Source organism: Bactrocera tryoni, chromosome 4 (genome assembly GCF_016617805.1).
Source record: "Bactrocera tryoni isolate S06 chromosome 4, CSIRO_BtryS06_freeze2, whole genome shotgun sequence".
Lineage (NCBI taxonomy): Eukaryota > Metazoa > Arthropoda > Insecta > Diptera > Tephritidae > Bactrocera > Bactrocera tryoni.
The window spans coordinates 37,336,467-37,361,944 of record NC_052502.1 but is presented as its reverse complement, the minus strand read 5'-3'; the positions used below and the strand labels follow the sequence as shown (position 1 = coordinate 37,361,944).

The window sequence follows — 25,478 nt, the reverse complement described above, 5'->3', positions numbered from 1 at the left end:
TGTTTCCACTTCATTTTCTTTCGTACAACTTTGACAATTTGCGTCTGACTGGATTTTTAGTCTTACTGCATGAATGCTTATTGGGCAATGTCCAGTAAGAACCCCTGCAATTGCGGCAAGATGAACTTAGCTAAAAGCAAGCACTTCAGTAGATCTCCTACGTCCTTTCTACGTAGGCTCTACGCCCTTCTGGCGCCTCGCAGTCACATAAGAGTTGAACGTCGACCAATTTCTGTTAAGCGCACGTGAGGTCCATAGGTCTAGTGCCAGAACAAAAGATGACAATGGTGATCCGACTCGTTACCACTCCTTTGTGAGTGAGGTGCGTGTGTCCGCTTTTGCTAGCTCATCGGCTTTACAGCTGTCAGCACCCAAACCAGTCTGATGATAAAGTAGCATGATGCTATTTTTAACAACTTTCAGCTTTCTGAAAGAAGAAGTCTACTACGACCTTAACAGCGTCTACTTCTGTCCTAAAACACTACAGTAGTCCGCTAGCTTAAAGCTAAGTTGTAGAGAGAGCTCTTTACAGCAGACTCCTCTTTAACCTTCTATCCTAACTTCGACCCATCCGTAAACGAGCCCACTGCGTCTGTTCTCTAGCGACTTCTTATCGTCTATATATCCCTCGTCGGTATATAAATAGACAAACAGCCACCAGTAGTAGCTTTTGGGTCGCTGTGTTCCAAGTTTTCAGGGATGCAATTGAGGGAGGAGAGAATAACAGTGTGACCCGTTTTGTGGCTTGGTATGAGGAGCTTATAGACCTACGTCAATGAGCTATGTGAAGCAGGATACTCGAAGATGTATTTGTTAATAGTAACAGTAGTAGGGATATCCGTTAGACTAAATATGAGATGAAGGGTTTAGCTGTAACCTATAATCGAAATATTGCCGAATTATGAGTAGAAAACCTAAGTAGTTTTTCTTCAGATTCAGCAAGTTCTATTGAGAAATCCAGATCGAAATCCAAAAAATTTGCTCTAAGCTGAGGACTTCCAAACTTCAAAATCCAATTTAGCACATATTTTTTTACAATTTTATTAAATTCACGAAGTCGAACTTTAGTCGCTCTTCTCGTGCTTTTCTAAGCAACCATGTACACGTGTTTACTTGTACCTAACACACAGTTTACCCCCAACTTTTTGTTAGTTTTAACCAGCATTTTTCGCTGCAATTATCCTGAAAAGCGCACTATTCTCGTTTATTTAGTGACCGACCATCGTTTGAAGCACACAGTGTTGTCCAATAGGGGAGAGCTCGTGGGACAAACAGTACCTCTAGCATTTCGTTTGCTTTGTGCTTTTTGTGGCCGGTATGTGTGGAATGCTTAATGAAGCCACATAAATCAAGTTAAGTACCAAAAATGCTGTGGTCACACTGGACTCGCTCATGCACTTTACCAGCCGCTTACCTCTGCGCCTTTCTCATCCTTTTCTTATGTGTAGAGGAGTTTTCAAAAGGTTGCTAGGTGATTTCTATTGTGGCAAGTGTTTTAAGTTGATGGACATTCTGATTTGTGAAAGAACTAAGAGAAATATAAAGGAATTTATTAGACATTTGCTATATCATAGTCATGCAAAAGTGGTTCGTGAGATCGGAGTTTATGGAGCAAATCAATCATCTCCAGCCAATAGTTGGTGGCTAGTAGAAATCTAACAAAAAAACAAGCTGAATAACGCTCTAAGGGCATAAACCAAAGGGCGATATCGGCTAACGAAGATGTAAATGCCAACAAGATGGATATGGTACTTCTTACAAGGAGGTACAAAATCCCAAGGGCCTTAAGGGCATGCATCGCCAAGATCATGTTTAAGAGAAGAAAATACGTATACATTTTAGTCGTCCAGACTAGGAATCTAGGAGCTTCGTAGTTCAAAGGATGAGATGAAGTATCAAAAGGCTCTTAAAGTTCGCAAAAAGCGATGACTTCCAGTATGACGAATACTTCAGCTCAAATTAAACAGAACCTCCATCTGGCGCATGTAAGGCTAAGTAGGTCTATGTACTAAAGGGTTTTTTCACAGGGTCGCTACAAAAGTAGACCGATAGAGACATATGCAACGACGCCATATTTTTCCTATGGAAATGGGAAAAAATGCTTCCGTGCCAGCGAGCCAAAGAAGTGGCCATAGCGTCGATAATATTGCTGCCGCTAGCGCATCAATTGAGGAAGACCCAAATCGGTCTCTGTGACGTCGTTGTGGCGATCGTGGACTACATCTTTAGAAGATCAATTTGACATAAGAACTGAAGCCGCTTGACCACTAGAATCGTCGTATGTTCGTGAATTGGGCTGAGCAACAATTTTCATCGAAAAATCATCTTCAGCGATGAGGCTCATTTCTGGCTAAAAAGCTTCGTCAATATACAAAATATGCGTTATTGATCAGGCAACAATCCACACGTACACCATGATTCACCATTACATCCCAAAAAAATTACGGTTTGATGCGGTTTATGTGCCGGCCACGTCATTGGGCCGTACTTCTTCCGAGATGATCCAGACCGGCACCTTACTGTGAATGGGAATCGCTTCCGCTCACTGATAACCGCATGTTTTTGGCTTGAATTGGATGATATGGACTTGGACAATAGTTGGTTCCAACAAGGCGGCGTCACAAGCCACACAGCGAATGTCCCAATCGATTTATTGAAAACCAAGTTTGGTGAATTTCACGGAATGGCTCAGTCAATTGGCCGCCTCGGTCGTTCGATTTGACGCCGTCAGACTATTTTCTGTGGGGCTGCTCAAGTCTATAGTCTATGCCAACAAGCCAGCGGCGATTGATGAACCGAATATCGAACGTGAAATTGCAGCAGTATCGACCGATTTATGCTTGAAAACCGTCGAAAATTGAGTACAGCGTTGACGACGAACCACGTCCAAGACGACCATCAACATCAACTGATGAGCAACACGTCAATAAAATTAAAGGAATTGTTGCTTGAGAATCGACGATTAACAACCAGAAATTGGCCTTCAAGACCTGCCGTACTATTTTTTGTGGTCTAATGTCTATAGGCTCCCAGAAATTTAGAAGAAAGTCAACCGGAAGTTCAAATACATATATTTTTATTAGATATACTTGTGTGGGCTAGGGTCAACAGTTTTTACCCATTTTTAATAAAAAAAAAGTCCTGAGTTCAGGTATTGAGCTATAGGATTTCTTCTAAAGGTTATACATCTGCTCATCTGTAGCAACTCCGTAACCTATCGGGTTTGAAATGTATTAATGTGTTTATTTAATGGGTTGTGAGCCTTTCTTTTTAGAGAGCGGAGTCTCGTTCACTTAAAAAAAAAAGTTTAAACCGCAAATAACCTTTCCAGCACCCTTGTACCTAATAACAGATTTGTATCCTAATTTGTTGTTTAGTTATTGAACTTTATATGTTTTTACTTAACGGTATGTAGCGGGCGTGGCAATGGTCCGTTTCCGCCTATCTGCAACACCAACCGTCTTAAGTTGCCGAAAAACCTGTGTACTAAGCTTCATTAAGATATCTCAATATTTACGGGCGGACGCGCAGACAGTCACCCGGAATTGTACCCGTCTCGTCGTCCTGATCAATTACATATACATATGTATGTATGCATGTACATATACATATGTGTATAATTTTATATCTATCTTTTTTAGTTGTAGTTGAGACAAACAATCGGTAGGTATACAAAATTATAATAATTTAGAAAATATATTATATTAAATAAACAAAGAAACAAAAACAATGTTGCTGCATTGAATATAGCAGAAGAAATAATTTAATAAAGAAATCAAAAAAAAAAAAATAAAACAGACAAAAATTTACTTGAAATAGTTGGATAATATTTCTTTACAGGTGAGTATCCTCCAGTTTGTATGGCAGCTACATGCTATAGTGAACCGATATGAGCCGGACATATGTAGCTAAATTGGCTCAGCTCATCATGTTAATCATCATTTTATATATATTTTATAAGGTCTTCGATTTTTTCTTCAGCGTGTTGCAAACAAATGTAAAAATGCTTTTTTCTCTGTTTCTTCATATTTTCTAAAACTCCATTTCAATTCCTTTAATTCGACACCAAAATCATCAAAATCGGTTAAGATTTACCGACACTACGAAAGACTCATTATTTTCATAATTTCTTTCAATTTTCCGAAACTCCTCTCCAATCCCTTTAATTTGACACCAAAATCATCAAAATCGGTTAAGATTTACCGACACTACGAAAGACTCATTATTTTCATAATTTCTTTCAATTTTCCGAAACTCCTCTCCAATCCCTTTAATTTGACACCAAAATCATCAAAATCGGTTAAGATTTACCGACACTACGAAAGACGCACTATTTTCGTAATTTCTTTTAATTTTCCAAAACTCTACATCAATCCCGTTAATTTGACACCAAAATCGGTTAAAATTTAGCGAATTTACGAAAAAGTCATCCTTTTCTTCAATTCTTCCAATTTTCTAAAACTTCTCTCTATTCCCATTAATTTGACACCAAAATCATCAAAATCGGTTAAGATTTACCGAAACTACGAAAAACTAATTATTTTCGTAATTTCTTTCAATTTTCCGAAACTCCTCTCCAATCCCTTTAATTTGACACCAAAATCATCAAAATCGGCTAAGAATTGCCGAAACTACGAAAAAATTGCGTCTGGTCACCCCAGCACGTTTCCTCAATTTTTCGCTGAATTCACAAACATCAATTTCTACCAGGCGACCATAAGTGCCAAGTAGGTAGCTGCAGGAAAAAATTTTGATTTTCTGTAGCATACCCCAAAGGCGCGCCCGCAACTACAGGAAATGGTGGATAATGCAGTACCAACGCAGTGCCGTCCGAAAATTCGCTATAACTTTGGTAAAACTCAATCGATTTCAAAGATTTTGGTGGCAAACGAAAGGTAAACACTCTGAGAATATAAATATATAGTGCACTTCATTTCATCCTTTACTCAAACATTGCAATTTAGTGCGAAAGAAGTGCTTCTAAAAACACGCAATACTGTTGATGTGGAGCATATGAATTGATACTATATCACATACTGCACGTATAAAGGTAGCTGAAGGCATTAGTAGCACAAAGATTGTTTCATCTTGTTTTATAAATACAAAATTCGAGTTTTTCATTACAGTGTTGCTAGCTCGCATATTATTTCAAAAATATCGTCCTTCTGTGATTTGTTAATGTTTATTCATATGTAATCGGATAGCTATACGCTTGCCCTTTAATTTGGTGCCTGAATGCACAAAATCGGTGGCGAATTATAGAAGTTATTCGTGTTAACGTGGCAGGAGCCTTCATTTCCGGCTGTCCTGCAGCTGTGGATAAAGCAGTTTCACTTGCGCCTTTGAGGTATGCTACAGGAAAAAATATTTTTTTGCGGCAGCTACCTACTGGGCGATTCTGGTCGCCTGGTGCAAATTGGCGATTTGGGAAATGAAATTTTTTGCTTGCGCCGCCGTGTGGCTGGGGTGACCAGATTGGAATTTTTTCGTAGTTTCGGCAAATCTTGGCCGATTTTGATGATTTTGGTGTCAAATTGAAGGGATTTGGAAGGAGATTTGGGAAATTGGAAGAAAATAGCAGTTCTTCATAATTTCGGCAAATCTTAACGGAGTTTGATGATTTTGGTGTCAAATTAATGGGAAATGGAGAGAAGTTTTAGAAAATTGGAAGAATTGAAGAAAAGGATGACTTTTTCGTTAATTCGCTAAATCTTAACCGATTTTGCTGAGTTTGGTGTCAAATTGAAGGGATTTGAGAGGAGTTTTGGAAAATTTGGAAGAAATGTTGAAAATAATGATTTTTTCGTAGTTTCGGCAAATCTTAACGGATTTTGAAGATTTTGGTGTCAAATTAAAGGTATTTGTGGAGAGTTTTGAAAAAAATAAAGAAAATGGTGATTTTTCTTAATTTTGGCAATTCTTAACCGATTTTGATGGTTTTGGTGTCAAATTAACGGGATTGAAGTAGAGTTTTGGAAAATTGGAAGAAAAGAAGTAAATTGTGATTTTTTCGTAGTTTCGACAAATCTTAACGGAGTTTGATGATTTTGGTGTCAAATTAATGGGAATGGAGAGAAGTTTTAGAAACTTGGAAGAATTGAAGAAAATAATGATTTTTTTCATAATTTCGGTAAATCTTAACCGATTTTGATGATTTTGGTGTTAAATTAAAGGAATTTGTGAGGAGTTTTGAAAAATTTGGAGAAAATAAAGGAAATGACGATTTTTTCGTAGTTGCGGCAAATCTTAACGGATCGATTTTGATGTCAAATTAAAGGGATTTGGGAGAAGTTTTCGAAAATTAAAAAAAAACCTAAAATTAAAAAAAAAATTATTATTACCTTTTTATTGAAAATAAGTAAAAAACTCATCATTTGAATTATTTTTGTTGCAATTTATTTAATCTCTAAATTAGGTTTTAACATTTAATTATCATTTATCAATACAATCTTCTTTTATTACGCTTTGGCTTATCCCAGTAGTATCGGTAAGTAAGGTTTAAATATTTTTGTGTTTTTGTTTTATTTTTTGAGTTTCATCTACATTTGCTTACGGCTAATAATACTAGAGTTACCGTTATAATGTGTGTTACATACAGTATGCGAAATCGGAGCTTTTGTGCTATTTTACTTTCAGATTTTGTTTTTAATGTTTCTTAAATATATTTTTATTAAAAAGTTCAGCGTAATTGCTTGCTTTCATTTTCGTTTTTCTTTAATTGTAATAATTTGCTGAGCAATACACTATTTTGTTTTATTTAATTTTATTTTTGTCAAATTATTTTATTTTTGAGCATTTTTTTATGTTTTGATGTTTATATTTATTTATATATACATTTTTTTATTTTTAATTAATTTAATTTTTTTTATATTTTTTTAATAATATTTTTTTTTTTAATTTTAATTAATTTTTTAATGTATGCATATGTATTTATTTTTTTTTTTGTGTTTTATGCAGTTTCTATTGGGAAGTGCCTTATTTAGACACTGATAATTTTGTTGCAAGTTTTTTTTTACTTTTTTTTGGTTTTTGTTGAGAAGTTTTTGGAATTCTGTATTAGGGTTGTTTAATTTAGGCTTATTTTAATTTTTTTTTAATTTTTGTATACTTTTAAGTTTAATTTTTTATATATATTTTTTATTTTTTAAATATATTTATTTTTCTTAAATGTTTTTAAATTATTTTTAATGTATTTTTTTACATATATTTTTATTAATATTTTTTTTTATTTTTTATCGCTTTTTCAAGTATTTGCCTTTCTTCTTTTTGTGCTGTGTTCTTTTAAATATTTTTCTGTATTTTTGCGTTCAGCTATTTTACACTTAAAGCTAATGTTTTTATTGCACTTTAGTTGATATCTGCGTTGTTGCTATTTGCTATATAGAAAACTAATTTTTATTTAATACACATAAGAACAGCTTTTATATTTTTGATACATAGAAATACATTTTTAATGCTATTATATAAATTACTATTATTTTTTTTATATTTTTTTTTTGTTTTTTATTATATTTGTATGTACAGCCTAAGTTTATATTCGCCATTAACATACTTTTTCATTAAATTTTTACTTTTACTTGCTTGACAACTTATTGAAATAGTCTATTTGCATTAAATATAAATTTTGATTCATACTTTCACATATTACACTGTTCAAACTACGTTATATAATAATTTTTATATAATATTTTTAGTCAAATTTTTTTTATTATTTTATTCATTAATTAGCTACAACAAAAATGTGTTGGAAAACAACTTACAAAAACAAATTTTTATTACAAGTTTCAAAACCTCACATTTATACTTACACCTTTTTTAATATTAACAGAAAACAAGCAAATACTTTTGAGCAAAATTTCTTATAAAATCGCTATGTATATGCGTGAATACCCTTAATGGTGCTTAGAAAATGAATTTTACATTTGCAAACATACATGTATAAGTTTTTGCTGTACATATATACAATCTGGTTTTTATATACATGTATATATCGACACTTAAAATGTAAAAAAACGTTGTGACAACCAATATATAACCAATATGTAACTAATATATAACTAATATTTAACTAATATATAACCATTTTATAACCAAAACCTTTATTATTTTTAATATGAGCGGTTTCTAGTAGATCGCTTTTCCTTCGCCTGTAAACTTATGAAAAGTGAAGTTACGTAATTTTACATTTTAGGTGACGATATATACTCAGCATAGCGAATGAGTGTGGTTTCTCTAATACTTCGCTGTATTGCGGAACTGCACATCTATTATAAATTCAATATTTCTAAATAATTTACATTTACATACATACAGTTAACTATAATCCTTAGCGCGCTGAAGGATCTCAGCGGCAAAGTTGGCCTTCTCAAACACATACACACATTTTTATATACAATTTTAGCATCAACTTTACTTCTTCTTTTAATTTTGCTACAACTCTTCCTCGAAAACCTTAACATGCTTTCAGAGTTAGAAGCTAACTGGCGGAAGTAGCATCTTTATCAGCTTTCTAAGACTTTCTTTCACCGCCAAGTCAGCACCAAGCTTTCGAAAAGACCCATATGTTCGTATACCTTTTTCTATAGCGCCAGTTTATCAATATTTGTCTTAGTATAATTATTTATTGTTGTTGTAACTGTATAAAACAACATATAAAACAACAACAATATATATAATTAGTACTCATACATTGATTATTATAGCTAGAGCTTATTATATCTAGTTAATTTTCTGACTAGCATTTAGTTCCCGAACACATACTCCAATCTTCACACAAAAGATCCGAAAAAAATATTCCAATATTACATAATCGAAAGTTATCGCTTTTTATCTACATAATTACAAATGCACATCTATGCCCATATACAGTTACAAATACATATTTTCTGATTTTTTTAGTACTTACTAATTATTATACAAATTTTTTTAAATATTATAGATTTTGTAAGGCTAATGCTTGATACCTGTCTTTTCGCTATAATAATTATGATGCTATTTTTCAATATTTTATTTCGCTTTTTATTCTCCTAAGTTATGCTATGTGCATAAGTATGTTGACAAAATATTGGAAAAAGTTCAGTAATTTTTCGTAATCAATAATCCCAAAAATCACACAAAAGTATTCTTTACTTTTTCACATTTTCCCCAATGAGCTTTCATCGTTATTTGCTTTTACGGCTGACGAACTTTCACCCGTAACATTATGGGAGCTTCAACAAAGCTTTCATTTGTAACACTATGGGAGCTTCAACGAAGCTTTTTCTTGCAACATTATGTGAGCTTTCAATGAAGCTTTCTCTTGTAACGTTATAGCAAAACTTTCTAAAATTCTCAAAATTTTTAGATTAAGGCCAGTGACCACTTTAGAAAGGTTTTTATGTATAATAATAAAAATGAAAGCTCAACATGTAAGGCAAAGGACTTCAATTTAAAAAGACATGAAATGTAAACAGACTTTCTCTATGGATGTCTATGAAACTATAACAATGACCATGAAAGCTTTTTTTATCACCTGGTCCATGTCATTTTTGAAACGTTTTTATGCATAACAGTGAAAGCTCCACATGTTAGGCAAAAAATTTGATTCTTAGAAAGAACTAATATCATAATACAAGCTTTCACCGATCACTTTCACTCATGGAACTTTCATCTATGAAGCTATCTGTATAAGCTATAACAATACCCCTAAAGCTTTTTATACTGAGGCCAGTGGTCAAATGTTGTTTTTATGCATAACAGTGAAAGCTCCACATTTCATTCTTCAAAAGAAACGAACTAATGTCATAATACAAGCTTTCACTGATGTTGTCGCTTATGTAGCTATCATCTCTGAGGCTTTGAAGCTGTAATAAAACCCCTAAAGATTTTAACAGAGGAAAGTGTACAATTTTCAAACGTTTTTGTGCCTAATAATAAGATAGAAAGCTTCTTACGCAGGATTTGTAAAAATATTCTTGTTCCAATACCTTCTTTTTCTGTTATATCCACATATATGACCACATGCTAGGAAAAAAAACGCTCAGTCTATTGCTTAAAAAGTCATGAAATAGAGCTAAATCATCGGATATTCCTTATGCCCTCTTGGCGGGACTGTAAGTATTTAATTATTATGGATAATTCGGCGTCTAATAGTGAGATCTTTGATATCATACCACCCATCCCAAATCTATCTCTACTGTACATATTTAAAGGGTTATACCGATCCTCCACATTGCTTAATTCAAAAAATTGTAATTTAACTCACCGATCCATCTCTTCTTATTCTTCTTGCTTTCAGAGCTTTCTGGTATTCTATGCGGTATTCGAACCTTCGTAGAAACTATAGTGGAAGGACGATCCAGTTTCAGCTAATTAAACCCAATAGTCGCGTTCCCACATCAACCCTCTTCTCATCCACGCTTAAATCGGCGTCGGCATTAGCGTGTAATCTTGATGCAAACTCGGCTTAACTGTATCGTACACCGCACGACTGGCATCATCGGGTAGTGCATAGACATCGGGTGGCACACAGAGTGACTGTAGCTTTGATATGTATGAGTCGAAGGGTTCATGATGCGCATAACCAGCCGGATGATGCACGGTGTACGGATGATGTGGCGGCATTGAGGCGCCATGTGGTGGCGGAGGTGGCGGCGGTGGTGGTCCTAACATACCCGGATGAGTGCCGCCTAAATGGTGCGGTGGCGCTGCATACATGGACACAGCACCGCTAACCACATTTGTGGGCGCAATGGAGGCTGTGGGTAATGGACTTGGTGGTATGAGTGTGGGATGTGAGGGATGTGGCGCACCGTAAGCGCTGGTCAACTGCTGATTACTCAACACCTCGGCGGTGGCGGGTAGTCCCGCCAAATTTGAGGACAAACTATTGCCTAGACCATCACTTGGATGACCGCCTATGCTGGTGCTGCTCACATTATTGCCGCCGCCACCGCCACCGCCTAGTGGACTCGTGCTCATGCTTGTGCCGCCATTGCTGCCGCCGGGTGGTGGTAGTCGTACGTGTTCAAGTAGTGTGATAACGTTGTTTCGTAAACTCTCGTAATAGGAACTGGATGTGGGTGGACCGCCGCTGGACGCGGTGGAGGAGGTGGTGGTGCTGATGCTGACGCTTGGCGGTGGTGTTAAATAGCTGCCGCTGTGACTATGGCTGTGACTGCCTATGGTGCCGGCGTGACTGCTGGTGAGGGAGTGTGAGATGTTTGTGCTGGCGAGGGCGTTGTTGTTGCCTCCGGTTCCACCACTGCCGCCGAGGTTGATGTTACTGTTGCCGTTGGCGCTGTTGCCGCTGCCGTTGTGATTGCTGAGCGGGGACGCGATTGAGGCGCTGGAGGAGACGCTCCCAAGAGCTGTTGCTCCTCCAGCATTGATAGTCACCGCAGCGAGATTACGCTGTTGATGAGTACTCAGCGGAGAAGCCTCCTACAGAGCGCAAGCGTGCAAAGAAAGAAGCAAAAATTTAATTATTAATTATATGAAGTGTTATGGAAGGTGCTTAGTAGTTAGAAGATGCTAATTATCTAAATATAAAAAACGAATGCCTGATTTCTAAAGAGGGTTTCATTCTCAGTTTATAAAATTCCAATGTCTCTGCTTTTATTCTGCGTAACTACTTTTTATTGAGTTAACGTAACATTGGAAGAAGCCATTTGTAAAAGATCATGCAATTGAGGAAAGTTCTCTGAGCGCCATTCATTGGCAGTGGCTAGAAACGATTCTTTTACATATGACTCAAGCAGCTCACGACTTCCGGTGTTAGATCAAGTATCCTCTGGATAGCCAAAAAACATTCTATGGCGAGCTAAAATGAGAAGCCGAAACATCCCTCTCCAAGGTTGCGAGCAGGGACTCGCCATGTAAAAAAAAAATCCAATCAATGAAAAGGACAGAAGGAAAGGAAAAATCAACGAATTTTATGACGCTCGCTAAACCGTAGACAAGCCTATCTAAACTCCAAGGCTGTAATCTCTAATGTACAACAGTGAGATTCTTTGGAGTAAAGGATATTCTCAAATTTAATTTACCAGAAAATTTGTATTAGCTGACCAAATTTGACTACCGCGGCAGGATCGAATAAATTCTGGAGCAGACGTGTGCTCTTCCGATCTTGGATCACTTTTTGCAGCAATTGGGGCTGTATATCGGCAACAATACGTTGAATATTCGCTTCCCAGATGTCAATCGTCTCGAAATGAACTGCGTAGACAAGGAACTTCACATAACCATACAAAAAAAGTCCAGCGGTATTAAATCGCACGGGAAATAATGCGCTTACCAAAAGTTTCCTTCAATAAATTTGCGTTTTGCCGACCACATCCTCCAATTCAGGGACGAAAAAATTCTTAATCATGGCCATATGGCGTTCCCCATTGACTGTAAAATTATTGCCGATTTCATTTTCAAGAAATATGGACCTATAATTTGTCCATTCCCTCTGCCCAAAGAGCACACCACATATACCATATCGTAAGTTATATTCGTGTTAAGTAATGAGTGTTTGGCGGCTTTTCGCTTACGATGTGGAAAGTTTGTCTGGCGATTTTTACCATCGAACAAAATTTAACAGCTTTCAATGAAAACAGTACTACGGAATCGTTTAAAATTTAGCAGAAGTGTTCTGGGGTGTCTAGTGTTTCGCTAAGTCATCGAAAACTTGCCTCATGAGTCGTCTGTCCACTTTTTTTTAATGACGATAACATCGAAAAAGTTAAAGAAACAACGCTTGAAAAAGGTTGTGTTGGGATCGGAAGGATTGCTTAGGATCAACATCTCTTATTGATTCATCGAACAAATTTTGGTTATGACTAGAGTACTAAAAGACCTGAATCGGTTGCAAAAACAGTGTCGTTTAGAGGTCGCTAAAGAGATGCTTAGCTTCGTAGCTGGGGGCCCCACATTGATCAATCGCATTATTACAGGTAACGAGACGTAAGTTAATGAATATAAAGTCTAAACTTTCCACCAATCAAGCGAATGGCGCTCCAAATCGAGTCGAAACCGAAAAATCCAAAATTTGGGGGAAGGTCCTAAAAGGGACAGCTGAGGCTTATAACAAGAAAAAATAATTTTTTTCGAAAATAAATATTTATATTAAAAATAATTATAATTAAATTAGCAATATGTTTTGTTAGTCCGGGTCAAATTTGATCAGAACAAAATTTAGTAACTACTTTCATAGGAAAACTTTTTGGAGTCTAGGCACCACAGATGAGCAGTTTCTGAGGCTGAATTGCTCGGATTTGGTTGGACTCTCCTAATATTATGTTATTCGCGCCAATAGGTCTACTTTTATGATTTAAAGAGTCTAAATGTTAAAACTGGCAAGATATTCACCATGTCTTCCAGAGACTCGGAAAAGACCAGTGAAAAGAGGATCGACACCCACCACCTCTTCGGCGATTTCCAAGTTGCTTTTGAATGCACGAAAAGAAGACTGCCTTTATGCCGCGATGTCTGAATTTGGTATCCCCGCCAAAATAATACGGCTGTGTAAACTGATGTTGAGCAAGCCACCAAAACAGCTCCGTCAAAATCGGAAGGACCTCTCCGAGCTGTTCAATACCAAACGAGGTTTCACTCAAGGCGACTTCCTATCGTGCGACTTCTTCAATCTACTGCTGGAGAAAATAATTCGAGCCTCAGAATATTCTATAAGACTGTACAGCTGCTGGCTTACGAAGATAATATTGATATCATTGGCATCAACAACCGCGCCTTTAGTTCTGTTTTCTTCAGACTGAATAAGTAAACGAAGCAAATGGGTCTGATAGTGAACGAGGCCGAGACGAAATATCTCCTGTTATCAAACAAACAGGCGTCGCACTCGCGACTTGGCTCCCACGCCGTTGAAAGTAGAGGAAGAGGAAGACCTCCAGGTGGAGAAGGACCTCGCTGCTCTTGGAATATCCAATTGGTGTCAAACAGCGAAAAGCGGTGTCTACGCCAATTAAGAAGACGAATACTTCAAGTGCAATAAAGAACATTTTTTAGGGCTTTGGATTGTGTTCCGATTATATATTATTAAGCACTAAAATGATTTTGTGCTGGATGGTAAACCCCCTTTTTTCAAACAATTAGTTTCTTTGGAGAAAAGGAGAGAAATCCAGAAAGCTATTTGATCTATTTCAGCCTTTGCTAAACTCTGCGTGACTTCCATTCATATGACAGCAACATAAACACGCTTTAAAAAATCGAAAATCCTTCAACTAATGCAATAAGGCAGCTATTTAAGAAAGTATATACACACATATGTACATGTATACCTATATATAGATATATTTAGGTGCCTGTTTACGATGCCTGCCTGCTGAAATATTAAATTACGCTCATCTCAGTCAATACCATTATGGCATACCATCAAAAGCCTGAATAAAATCAAATAATCCGCATTAATTAGGCATCTTTATATAGCAGGCTGTCATTATTCTTCCACATCATTTAATAAAATCATCTAATTGAATTTAATTCAATTGAATTTCATACAATTCAATTCATACACGAGTCGTTGAGGCGTAATAACGATCCGATAGAAAAGTGAGGCACCTACCAAATGGGCCAAATAATAAAAATGAAGTGCTTCGCCCAATGGGGAGCGCACACAGATACACTTCCATACATGTGTTTACCGCTAGCAAAGACATGAATAGCCACGGCCAAGTAGAAGAGAGGAGCAAAGATAATATATACCCTGCTTATACCGACAATGCAGCAGTGCGAGCGAAAAGGCCGAATAGCGCACGAAGCGCAGAAAAAATCCTGAAAAATTGCATGTACTAGAAGAAAGAGGAAGAAAAAAGAAAAAATCGAAAAGAGCGAAAAATAAAGAAAAACTCAGAAGAGCTGCTTGAACATAAAGCGTCACACACACACAAACGCACAAAGAATTTAAGTGGAGCGCTGGAAAACACACAAAAAAATAAGTTCTGCGACGCCCTCTTGCGCTCAAAGTATATAACGTAATACATGGCTACACACATGCACACAAAAATATAGCGGAAAAGGGGAGCTGGAAGGCAGTTGGTCTGCGCTGTTGGCGCTGCTTTGTTGTTGGCGCCAATTGCGCTGTGGGGGTTGGCATGTCGGCGGTGGTGGGCCACAGCACGCTGGGATACACACCGCAGCTTGAGTGCCACATAACACATACACACACTTATACAGGCATGTGTATGCCAATATTTATGTATAAAATGCTGCGCGCTCGTTGGTTAAGCGCCAGCGCAGTCCAAGCGCACGGCGCCTCCTCAACGTTGTTGGCCTTATTTTCCCTACCAAGCCACACACATACATACCTGTACATTTATATATTCGTATAAGCGCTTGTATGAGTCTGTGCGTGTAGTTGGCCACATGGGAGGCCAAAAAGGTTACACACAACTTGAGCAATTCTCATGTGACTACGCAGTTGGGAATATCTGCTTGTACACCTACATGCATATGTATGTATGTGTGAGTTTGTAAAACATGCGCGTATGTGTATGATATGTTGTTGTTGGTCGTATTGAGGACGACTGAATAGGAGCGAATTGTAATGAAACGCGATTTGTTGATTTGTTTACGACCGAAAAGGGACAGCTGACTACAAGTACAATAACGACAACAACAACATCAATAAATACAGCTAGCAACAACAACAACAAAATGTAGCATCGCATTAGCAAACTTCGTGTACACTCCGACGGCAGGTGGGGTTGGCAGGCGCACATGTTGCTATTTGTGAGCAGTTGCATATGTATTGCATGTATATGTGTGTAAGCATGTATGTGTATATGGTACATAGGTGACCACTGGGGATAGGGTCTGCTTGCTCACCGCCAGTGCAATGCTTGGCGCGCATGCACACGCCGCCTTTAGGGATTTATGCAGCTGCCTTCAAACTCACGCGCTGCCTGCCAACGATTGCATACATACATACCTACATATGTACATATATACATACCCACATATAAAGGAAAGTGTGCTTGCATTTACTTTGCCGAGGGATGTTGCCGCACTGGAAGTCCTTTTGCGGCCCAGCCCTTGCATGGAAATGCATTCAAATTGCATTAAAGCTCACTCATTGGCCGAAATGTTATTGTAGTTGTTGTTACATCTTGTAAGTATTTGGTTGTCATCCGAACGCCATTTTGTTGTATGAACGCACATATATACATACACACATACATATAACTACTATTATATAGCATCTGTGCACTCGGCTGATTGTCAGGTACTTTTTTCTTTTTTTCTTGCTGTCGCTGTGTGAGTGCGTGTAGCTGTGTGTTTGTGCTTGCAGTGCCCATGCAATTCATCATCATTGCATTTGTTGAATTTGTTTACCTCATTTACAATGTGTATTTGTGTAATTTGTATTTAGGCTTGCGTCTTAGCCCTCAGCATTTGGAGAAGTGCAAACTTTGTGAAAATTTAAGCAAAATGGAAAAATAGAACCAACCTCTTTTTCAAGGAAGAAAAATAGCTTTGATGCAAATGAATAGCTGTGAATATAACTAGGATAAATGTTGCTTGCAAAAATATAAAAAATTATGGAAATTGTTTTGTAGAATCTGATTAGAATATGTTAGAGACTTCTTACTTTCCATTGATCTGGTAATTTTTGCTAAAAAAGCGAGGTTATCCACGATGATTTTCTGCGTTAAATATAACTCATATACATACATACATATGTATACATAATTATATATATCCACATATATATTTATAGTATATGATATGAATGTTCACAACTTTAAGCCTAATGAAAACGGCTGCTGGATTTTTTTTGAAGCTTTTCATAGCAAAAATACACCGGAAGTACCGAAGAATGAGTGCTATTGGAAATCAATTTTTCTAAATTTTTCGAATAGTTAGTTATTAGATCCACAACTCTCTTTGAAATAGCTATGTAGACGGTTGCTTGGGACAAGCGCTCTGAATGGCTTATATTTTAGCTAATATTTGTTTCTAAAATAGAGAGAATAACTTTTAGCAAAATAATTGAAATATGGTCGGTTTTTCTTATAGAGACTATGCCATAACTGGGAAAAAGCAAGAAAATAACTTCGTTCTAAACTTATTTCTCTTTGGCTTTACTGTGCTCTGGTAAAACTTTGCGCCACTAAATACAATTTAATGCCAGAAAATGTGCGGATACTTTATTAACCCTGGACGTGCTTTGTTAGTCGATTCTACTAACAATCATCGTGTTTTGCAAACAGGCGCAAAATGGCGAAGACTGTCCAGGACTAAAGACTTTTAACCTCAGCAAGATTTCGCTTTCAAACTTTGTCATCGAATGCAGTATACTACTGTGAGCCAAAAATCGCAGCACTTTGTTCATAATTTTGAAATTCTTAATTTATAACTCAAAATCTCAGTTGTTGAAGTCAATTTCCGGAATAGCCTTCAATATGCGTAGCGATTCACGTTTAATGTTTTCAATTGACTCAAAACGGTTCCCCCGAAACGGTCGTTTGTAGGTACTGAATAACAATGAACCACTAAATTAGGCGAACACGATGGTTGCGGCACGATATTGGTTGACAATTTGGCGATAAATTCACGAAGAATCAACGCAGTATACGACGATGCATTATCGGGGTCAAAAACCAAGACTTGTCGACCCGAACGAACTCTTTATACAAATAGTTTAACACAAATTACGCATAACACTCCAATGATATTCCTTGTTGACATTTTGGCCGGTCGAAAGGGATTTGGAGGGAAGAAAACTGTCAACACCCGCTTTCACGTGGTTTTTTCGGCTTCGGCTCACCTTTGCCACGATATTCGGCCGATTGATCGTCTGTTCTGGGTCGTAAGCGTAGTTCTAAGACTTATCGCCAGTAATATTACATTTCATGACATCTTGTTAGTCGGAAAGCATTGACTGTAGAAGCGACGCTGTTTTTCGAATAAATTGAGTGATTTTGAAAAAAATCGTGCTTTCACTTTTCTTACGTCCAAATGATCTTTCCAAATGGCTTTAACTGATCCTTGCGCTCTTCCAACGATGCCAGTAAGATATCTGGCTGTTAAACGTCAATTCTCAAGCAGCAATTTCTTTATTTTATTAACATATGGATTATCAGTTGATGTTGATGGCCGCCCTGGATATTCGTCGTCAACACGTGCTCCACCCTTTTGAATAATTTATACTAATCAAAAACATTTGCTCGGGACAAATAATTATCACCGAAGTCCTTTTCCAACATTCTGAACCTTTCGGGCCCAGAAATTGGATTCTGCATACAAAATTTAATAGAACTTCTTTGTTGAATAATTCCACTCATCGTAAAAATCGCCGAATACACTTTATGTAGTTCAAGTAAACAAGCGTATACTAAACACTAATCATTATTTTGAAAAAACATTTGGCACAGTTGTCACTGATAGACATACTAATCTAGAAAAAAAATATGTCGACGAATGGGTTTTGGCGCGAAATTTAAATTATAAAGTCTTACTATTTTTTAACTACAGAAGTATATTACTTATTCGAGTTGTCCAACTTTTAGGTTATGTTAGAGTTATGCGCCTAAGCAGAAGAAGTATGGGTGGCGAGTAAGTTAGCTTTCAGCTGTATCTTCTCTGTTTTCGAAAGCTCCAATGGAAGTTTTCGAAAATTCGAGGCGAAATGCCAAGTAAAAGAGGGAGAGATGGCTGTAAATAGTCATTATCATATTATGCCGAGATTCACATGCTCTGTGTTGACGCTAAGTAATCATTGACCGTGGAAGTTGTCCTTAAACTGTGCTTAAACTCATCCAGATGATATGTTATTGAAGAGCTCAGAGTTTCCGGTGTTTCTACCTAGAAATGAGTTCATTCGTACGACAGTTGGATGCACGCAACTGGAGTGGACCCTGACTTACTCTGGTCTGGTGCTGTTAACTCAGTATTATTTAGGGGAATGTTTTCTGTCAATAAAGCACTACGAGAAATAAGGTTGATGATACAATATGTGCTCCTCGAAAGCCAAAAAAGTAGAAGCTCAAAGCTAAAAAAACCTTTTTTTTTTAACGCGGTATGGAAAAAAAACTTTTTCTAGACATTATTTCAATTCTCTCTTCGAAAATAGTTTTCAATTGACCAATTGGGAATTTGTTAGAAAAAACTTGAAATACCGTTTGAGTATGTCTTTAAAATGTAGATTTTAGCTTGAAAGGCCGGTAAAACAACAGAAGGATTTCTCTTTGACTCTCATCAAAAATTGCGGATCGCATGCTTTGCGAGCAAAATACAGGAAATTTGACAAGACACATGAAAATAATACAAAATGGCCGGTGTTGTTGTTATGAAGGAAATTATCTCCATATTCCATCTTTATAGAGCTGGAAGTGAGCATAACTTTTCTGAAACGAGAGACGTAATAAAAGCTTGACGCTCCGCTACACTGTGGGAATAAATCAGAATTTACTACAATTTCCATTCGTTAACCCTTTAATAACCCTTAAAGCCTCTGTGTACTTACACATACATACATACATATGTGCAACTTAAAATTCCAAACAAAATGGCGTGCCGTGGAAAATTCAATACTTTCAACAACAATTCGACCCAGAAGTGGGACTTTGACTTAAGTTATTAATAACTTTACGCCGAAACTTTAGTACGATGACGAATGCAAAACTTTAGCTGTTAGACTATAAACTTTCTGCTCCAAATTTTGCTAAGCAAAACAGCGCAGACACAGCGCCGCGGACGGCGTTGACGTTGACGCCGGCGGCAACGGTACAAGTCCATTAACCGCAGCGACCAAACGCGACTAAAGCGTGTGAATGTTTTAAAGCGCGCGCGAGAGAGAGACAAATAGAGAGAGACAGCGCGCGATGGAAGTAAGTGGGAGCGAGCGAGCGATTGTCGAGGAAGTTTGGCGAAAAGTGCAAGAACTTTTCATAAAAATTAATTGATAAACTTTGATAAAAGCGCAAAACTTGAGTTAAGTAGAAAGTAGCGCCCGACGGAAGACGGCTGTGTAGAGGCGAGTAAACCCTGGGTGCGAGTTGTTGTTGTTGCAGACGCTAAAAGCATGAGTCATTGCCAAGTCAGACAGGAATTTCTAACACTTTTCCGAGACCGACCGCCTTTAGACGTCAGCTGTCCGCTTGTCTGGCGCTCGCGCCGTGCCGCCTACAGTCTGTCGTGTGTGGGTGAGGGTGTTTGTGAGCTCTGTACTTTGGCTATAATTTAAATAACAAAAGTTGTTAAGAGAAAAAATTAGAACTTTATGTTTGGTGTTTGGATTTTAACGGTGACGGCGCTGACGTAGACGTCGGCAGCGCAGCTACCGCGCTTCTTACTGGGTCATATGGCAAAAGTTAGCGGTCGCTGAGCAAAAGTTAGAAAACTCGAAGTTTTGAGTTTTGGTGTGAAAGTTGTTGCGTCTTTTGCCAGCCGCCGACGATGCCATATTTTTAGTGTTTTTCGTGTTGTTGTTGTATTAATAATATTTGCTAGCTAGCTCTTTCGTACGCATTGTCTGAGCGGTATCTACTTTTCAAACTGTTTTGCGGTTCGGTGGAAGCCGGTTTATGTTTTGAAATTTCGACGACGACCTTGAAAAACTGTAATAAGAAGTTTATAAACAAAGTCAAATATACAAGTCCAAAGCTACAGGCAAACAAATTTAAACGAAACACACACACACATACATACATAAATGTTCTATAATACAAATATATGAAAGAAAGTGGTCCCCTAAATATTTAAGGCTTAATGGGCGCTTCAAATGTGGCGCACAGGTCAAAAGGTCAAGCACTCAACCAGTAATACGCCGCCTACTCGAACATTTTTTCGAAATTATTCTTCAAGCTAAACTTTTCCAAGATTTGGGATCCTACTTTAAGCTCATCGCTACCCGGAAGCGCTTCGAGCACGGCCGAGTGGCCTTCATTTCACTTACATACAAACATACATATGTTGCTACATACTTATAAGCTACTGATATTTGTTTGCCTCAACGAACCTGAGCCTACGTACCCTATCGCTGGTGTGCAACTGTGATTCCATGGCATTTATGTCGGACTTGAGGCGCATCATTTGCGATTCGACGCGCGCATTCTCCCGTTGCAATTCGGAGATCTCTGCTTCAAGCGTGTTCAAGTCCTCACCCACGCCGCTGCCATTGCCGCCACCGCCGCCATTTGTTGAGGGCACGTTATTGTTATTGTTGTTATTCGCGTTATTTGTTGCATTATTGCCGTTACTGTGGTTGTTGTTGGCGGTATTGTTGCCTTGCAAACTGTCGGGCAGGGTAGCTGTGCCGGTCACCGACGACGAGACATTTCCCAGCGCAGCGGTTGAGCTCACCACCGAGGCGTTGTTGTTGCTGCTACTATTGCTGAGATTACTGGAAACGGAAGCGGACGAGGAGACAGCGGAACCGACACCGCCCATCATCATGTCGATGCCTGCGCGCAGAGGGGAGCATAGAGAAATATAAATGTAATATATGTAGAATTTGAAGTTGAAATTTTTAAGTAATTATTAGGAATTACAACAAAAAAAATATATGTGCGCGTGTGCTAAATTTTAGTTGTACCAAATTTATTGATATAGTTTTGGGTACAGTCTGAGCAATATTACAAAGGTGTAAATAAAATTGTTGTATATGATAAGAAATCAGTTTTAGTACACTTTAGAACTTAGTACTAAATGTTTTTTTTGCAATTTTAGTACACTTTAAATTGTTGTACTAAAATATTATTTTCGATTGGCAGTTATGCAGTTAGCACTAATGAATCAAAAGCGGCTTTAAAATTGTTGTACTAAAAATGTACTAAAATAAAAAATGCTTATTAAGCATGTTTCTTTTGATTTTTGAGAGATTCTATGGGTATATTAATTATTACTTTTTGGTAAAGATAATATTGCGAGCAATATGCATATGTTTAGCAACATGTATATTTAATTTAATACTGAAGATATGCTTTTATAAAGAAACATCAAAAAGTTGCTTGAAACTTAATTTTTTTAGCTTAGCAACATGTTCATAGCAACAAAAAAATATGCAAAAATATGGTTATAAAATGTATAGCAAAATTGCAATGCTGCCTTCTCATGAAAAAATATCGCTAGAATATAAGTTTACATTATTTTTAAAAATACATATTTTTATAAAAAAATCTATGCATTATGCTGCAATATAAAAAAATAGGAAAAAAATAGAAAAAAAATTAACAAAACACAAAATGTAGCTAGCAACATTCGTTTAGCAACATTTCCTTAAAACTGACTTTTTTGTCACCAAAAATGATTGGTGATGAGCCGTAAGTATAAATAAAAGAATTTTATAAAAAAAATGTTACCGGCAACAATTGTTTAGCAACATTTTCCTGAAAAAAATTATTTACAAGATAAAAACATGTTGCTGGCAGCATTTGTTATATAAAAAATCAAGAAAACGAAATATGTTGCCAGCAATATTTGCTTTGCAACATGTTCTTCAAACTGACTTTTTTGCCAAAAAGGATTGATGATGAGCCGAAAGTACAAGTAAACATATTTTATGAAATAAAATTGAAATGCTACTGGCAACATTTATTTAGCAACATATTTCTAAAACATATTTTACAAAGTAAAAAATGTTGTAGCAATATTCGTTTCGCAACATGTTTTTACAGCTGATATTTTTGCCAAAAATGATTACTGATGAGTCGAAAGTATAAATATAAGTATTTAAAAAAAATAACAAAAAAGTTGCGGGCAACATTTGCTTAGCAACATATTCTTAAAATATCTTTTTTCACAAAAGTTATAGGTTATGAGCGGAAAAATATTTTATAATGTAAAAAAAATGTCGTCAGCAACATTTGCTTAGCAACATTTTTTTCCAAATTTATTTCTGCAAATGTGAATAATTATGCTACATAAAACAATACAAAAAATTTAACAAAATAGAAAATGTTGCTAACAATTTTTTTTTGCAACATACTATTAAAACTTTTTTTAGTAAAAATGATTGTGTGGTGAAAATTACTAATGTATATGTAAAATATTTTACAAAATAAAAATAAAAATTTTGTTTTTGCAAAAATTATTAATTAATAAAGTTAAAAAAAAAGTAAATAAAAATATTCACAAGAAAAAACAAAAATGTTGCCGACAACATTTGCTGTGCAATTTTATAAAAGAGTTCATAACATTGCCAACATTTGTTTAGCAACATTCTCTAACACATACTTTTTTCGCAAAAATTTTTCATTATGAGCTAATAAAGACAAGTTTACAAGAGAAAACAAATATGTTGCTGGCAACATTTGCTTAGTAACATTATTTTTCCCAAAAATTATTAATTTTGAGCCAAAAACATAAATAAAAAAAATTTACAAGAGCATATAAAAATGTTGCTAGCAACATTTGCTGAGCGACATTTATAGAAGAATTCATAACATTTATAAATTAAATTTTGTTTCACTAAATTAAGCTTGCAGACCGCTTATTAAATATGTTGGTGTACTTTATAATAAAAAAGTTGGTGAAAATATTGTTGCTAACGCAAATAACATGAATAAGTGTAAGCTTATAAGTATTTTACAAAAACAAAAAAGGTGGACTGAGCATTAGAGCTTACCTTAGTCTTCATGTCAATCGATCGGTGGGTAGGTGATACAGTATGGATCGGTACGATTCGGTTTAAATGTCGTTACGATATTTAGATATAAGGTACTGTGTGTATTTTTTATAATTTTATTTTTTTTTTTGGTTTTGGAAGCAAAGACTTTTCAAAGTGAATTTTCTTTTAGAGAGTGGCATTTGAAAAATCTTAAACAACGTTGTATTTGCTATACATGTACTTATACATATGTACTTGTATGTATGTAAAAGAGTGTTTAGTATTGGTTTTGCTAATCAAAATGCTCATTCTATAGCAGATATTCGGCACCGATACAAAACGTCGCGTAATCTAAACACAAATAATCCACATGAAACGAAACGTATAAGAAAAAAGAAAGAAAACGAGAGAATAATTAGAAATGAATATTAGAATTTTTGTTCGTATTGTTTAATTAGAGTTAATTAAAAGTTAATTAGTGGAGTAGATTACATACAATTACTGCATTTGCTAAGTGCTTAGCACGTTTCTAATTAATTACGCAATTACTTACTAGAAAATTATAATAAAATATTTCAAATAATACGCTTTCTTGGCGTCACAATAAAGAACACTAAACAAATTCTTTCAAAGAAAATTTGAAAATACTTTATTAGCACACGCACACATACGAAATCGAAATCGAAACCGAAACGGAAAGCATAAAGTGATTTCATGTAGTACTTTTAAGTGGTGTTCGAAAACAAAAGCAACACATGTTCGAGAAAAAGTTATGCGAGACAATCTCATTGCTTACCTGTATAGCCCTTGGGGTAGACCATTGTAACATCGTCGAATTTTGGTTTCTTCATGCCTTGACTGGCAGCGCTGCCGCAACCTGCTGTTCAAACGAGTGTGAAAACAAGAAGAAATTGCAAGAAATGTAAAGGGTTAGTAATTTGCGCCGCTGTTAATGAGTTGGTTCGCAAGACATTACCAAAATGTTGAGCATACGCACCGTCAAACTTCATCGCAGTCGCCGCAGCGACGGCGGCTTTATGCTGTTCTACGGTGCCGCCGGCCTCGAGTACGCGCATTTTATTGCGATTCGCGATGGGACAGCCGGAGGCGCTGTAGAATGGAGATTGAGAGGTAAGAAAAGAGAAAGTGGTTAATTATGCGTATGCAGTGTGGCAAGCAGCGGAATTGATGTTAATATGTGTGTTGTTTGTGTGGAGTGTGTATATTTATATGAATGTATATGTATGTGTAGTAATAAAGAATATTTACCTTCTGTGCGATAAGAATTTGCCAGTGGAATGGCCAGAGCCGTCACAGCCGGGTATGGGACATCTGAAGAGAGATGAGAATTTGTGGTTAGGTTAATATATATTTGATATATTAATGAAAGATCCTTGGATTCCAAAATATTTTATACGCTAGCGTAAAATAAATTAAAAACCCTAGAGTAAAAATGTCAAAAATTTGAGGGAATCAAAACCTTTACTTCTTTCTGTGAAACGTAATTCAGATATATATTTTCTAATGCCTTGACAACCTCTTAAAATATTAAAAAATTCACATCAATGACTGCTAACTCAGGTGACTGGCTCCATGTACGTAAGTTATTTGAAAATGAAGGCAGAAGTAGGAGTAGATAGATTATAAATTAATAACGCTCCGACGAACCCAGAAACTTACTAGAATACTTAAAAACATTCGCTTACCTATCCTTTCAAAATTAAGATTGAGCTCCCGGACCTCAGCTCTAAATGGTTCAAGATATTTTTCATAGTTTCCGATTTGTTAAGACTGTTAATGCCAGTTTCGGCTATGTCTCCTTGTTCGCCGAAGATAAGAGTGTCAAAATGTCGCAACTTCAGCTTTGTAAAGATAAGAAAACGGAGAAGAAAGTCCAAGGGTGCCAGCTTTGCGGTTACCAACAATTCCGTCGGGCCGCTGATCGAGT

General features: G+C 36.5%; 1 protein-coding gene across 1 annotated transcript in view; it reads right to left on the bottom strand.

The window, feature by feature from the left end:
- Positions 1-8,042: 8,042 nt before the first annotated feature.
- The window catches only part of LOC120774774, a 40,043-nt gene continuing 22,607 nt past the window's right edge, over positions 8,043-25,478 (bottom strand). Inside the window, exons 10-14 of the mRNA XM_040104545.1 lie at positions 24,800-24,862; positions 24,528-24,640; positions 24,327-24,407; positions 20,956-21,386; positions 8,043-11,421 (exon numbers count right to left, since the gene is read on the bottom strand). Coding sequence (XP_039960479.1) covers positions 10,399-11,421; positions 20,956-21,386; positions 24,327-24,407; positions 24,528-24,640; positions 24,800-24,862 — 1,711 coding nt within the window. The 3' untranslated portion in view covers positions 8,043-10,398. The remainder of the gene's footprint in view (positions 11,422-20,955; positions 21,387-24,326; positions 24,408-24,527; positions 24,641-24,799; positions 24,863-25,478) is intronic.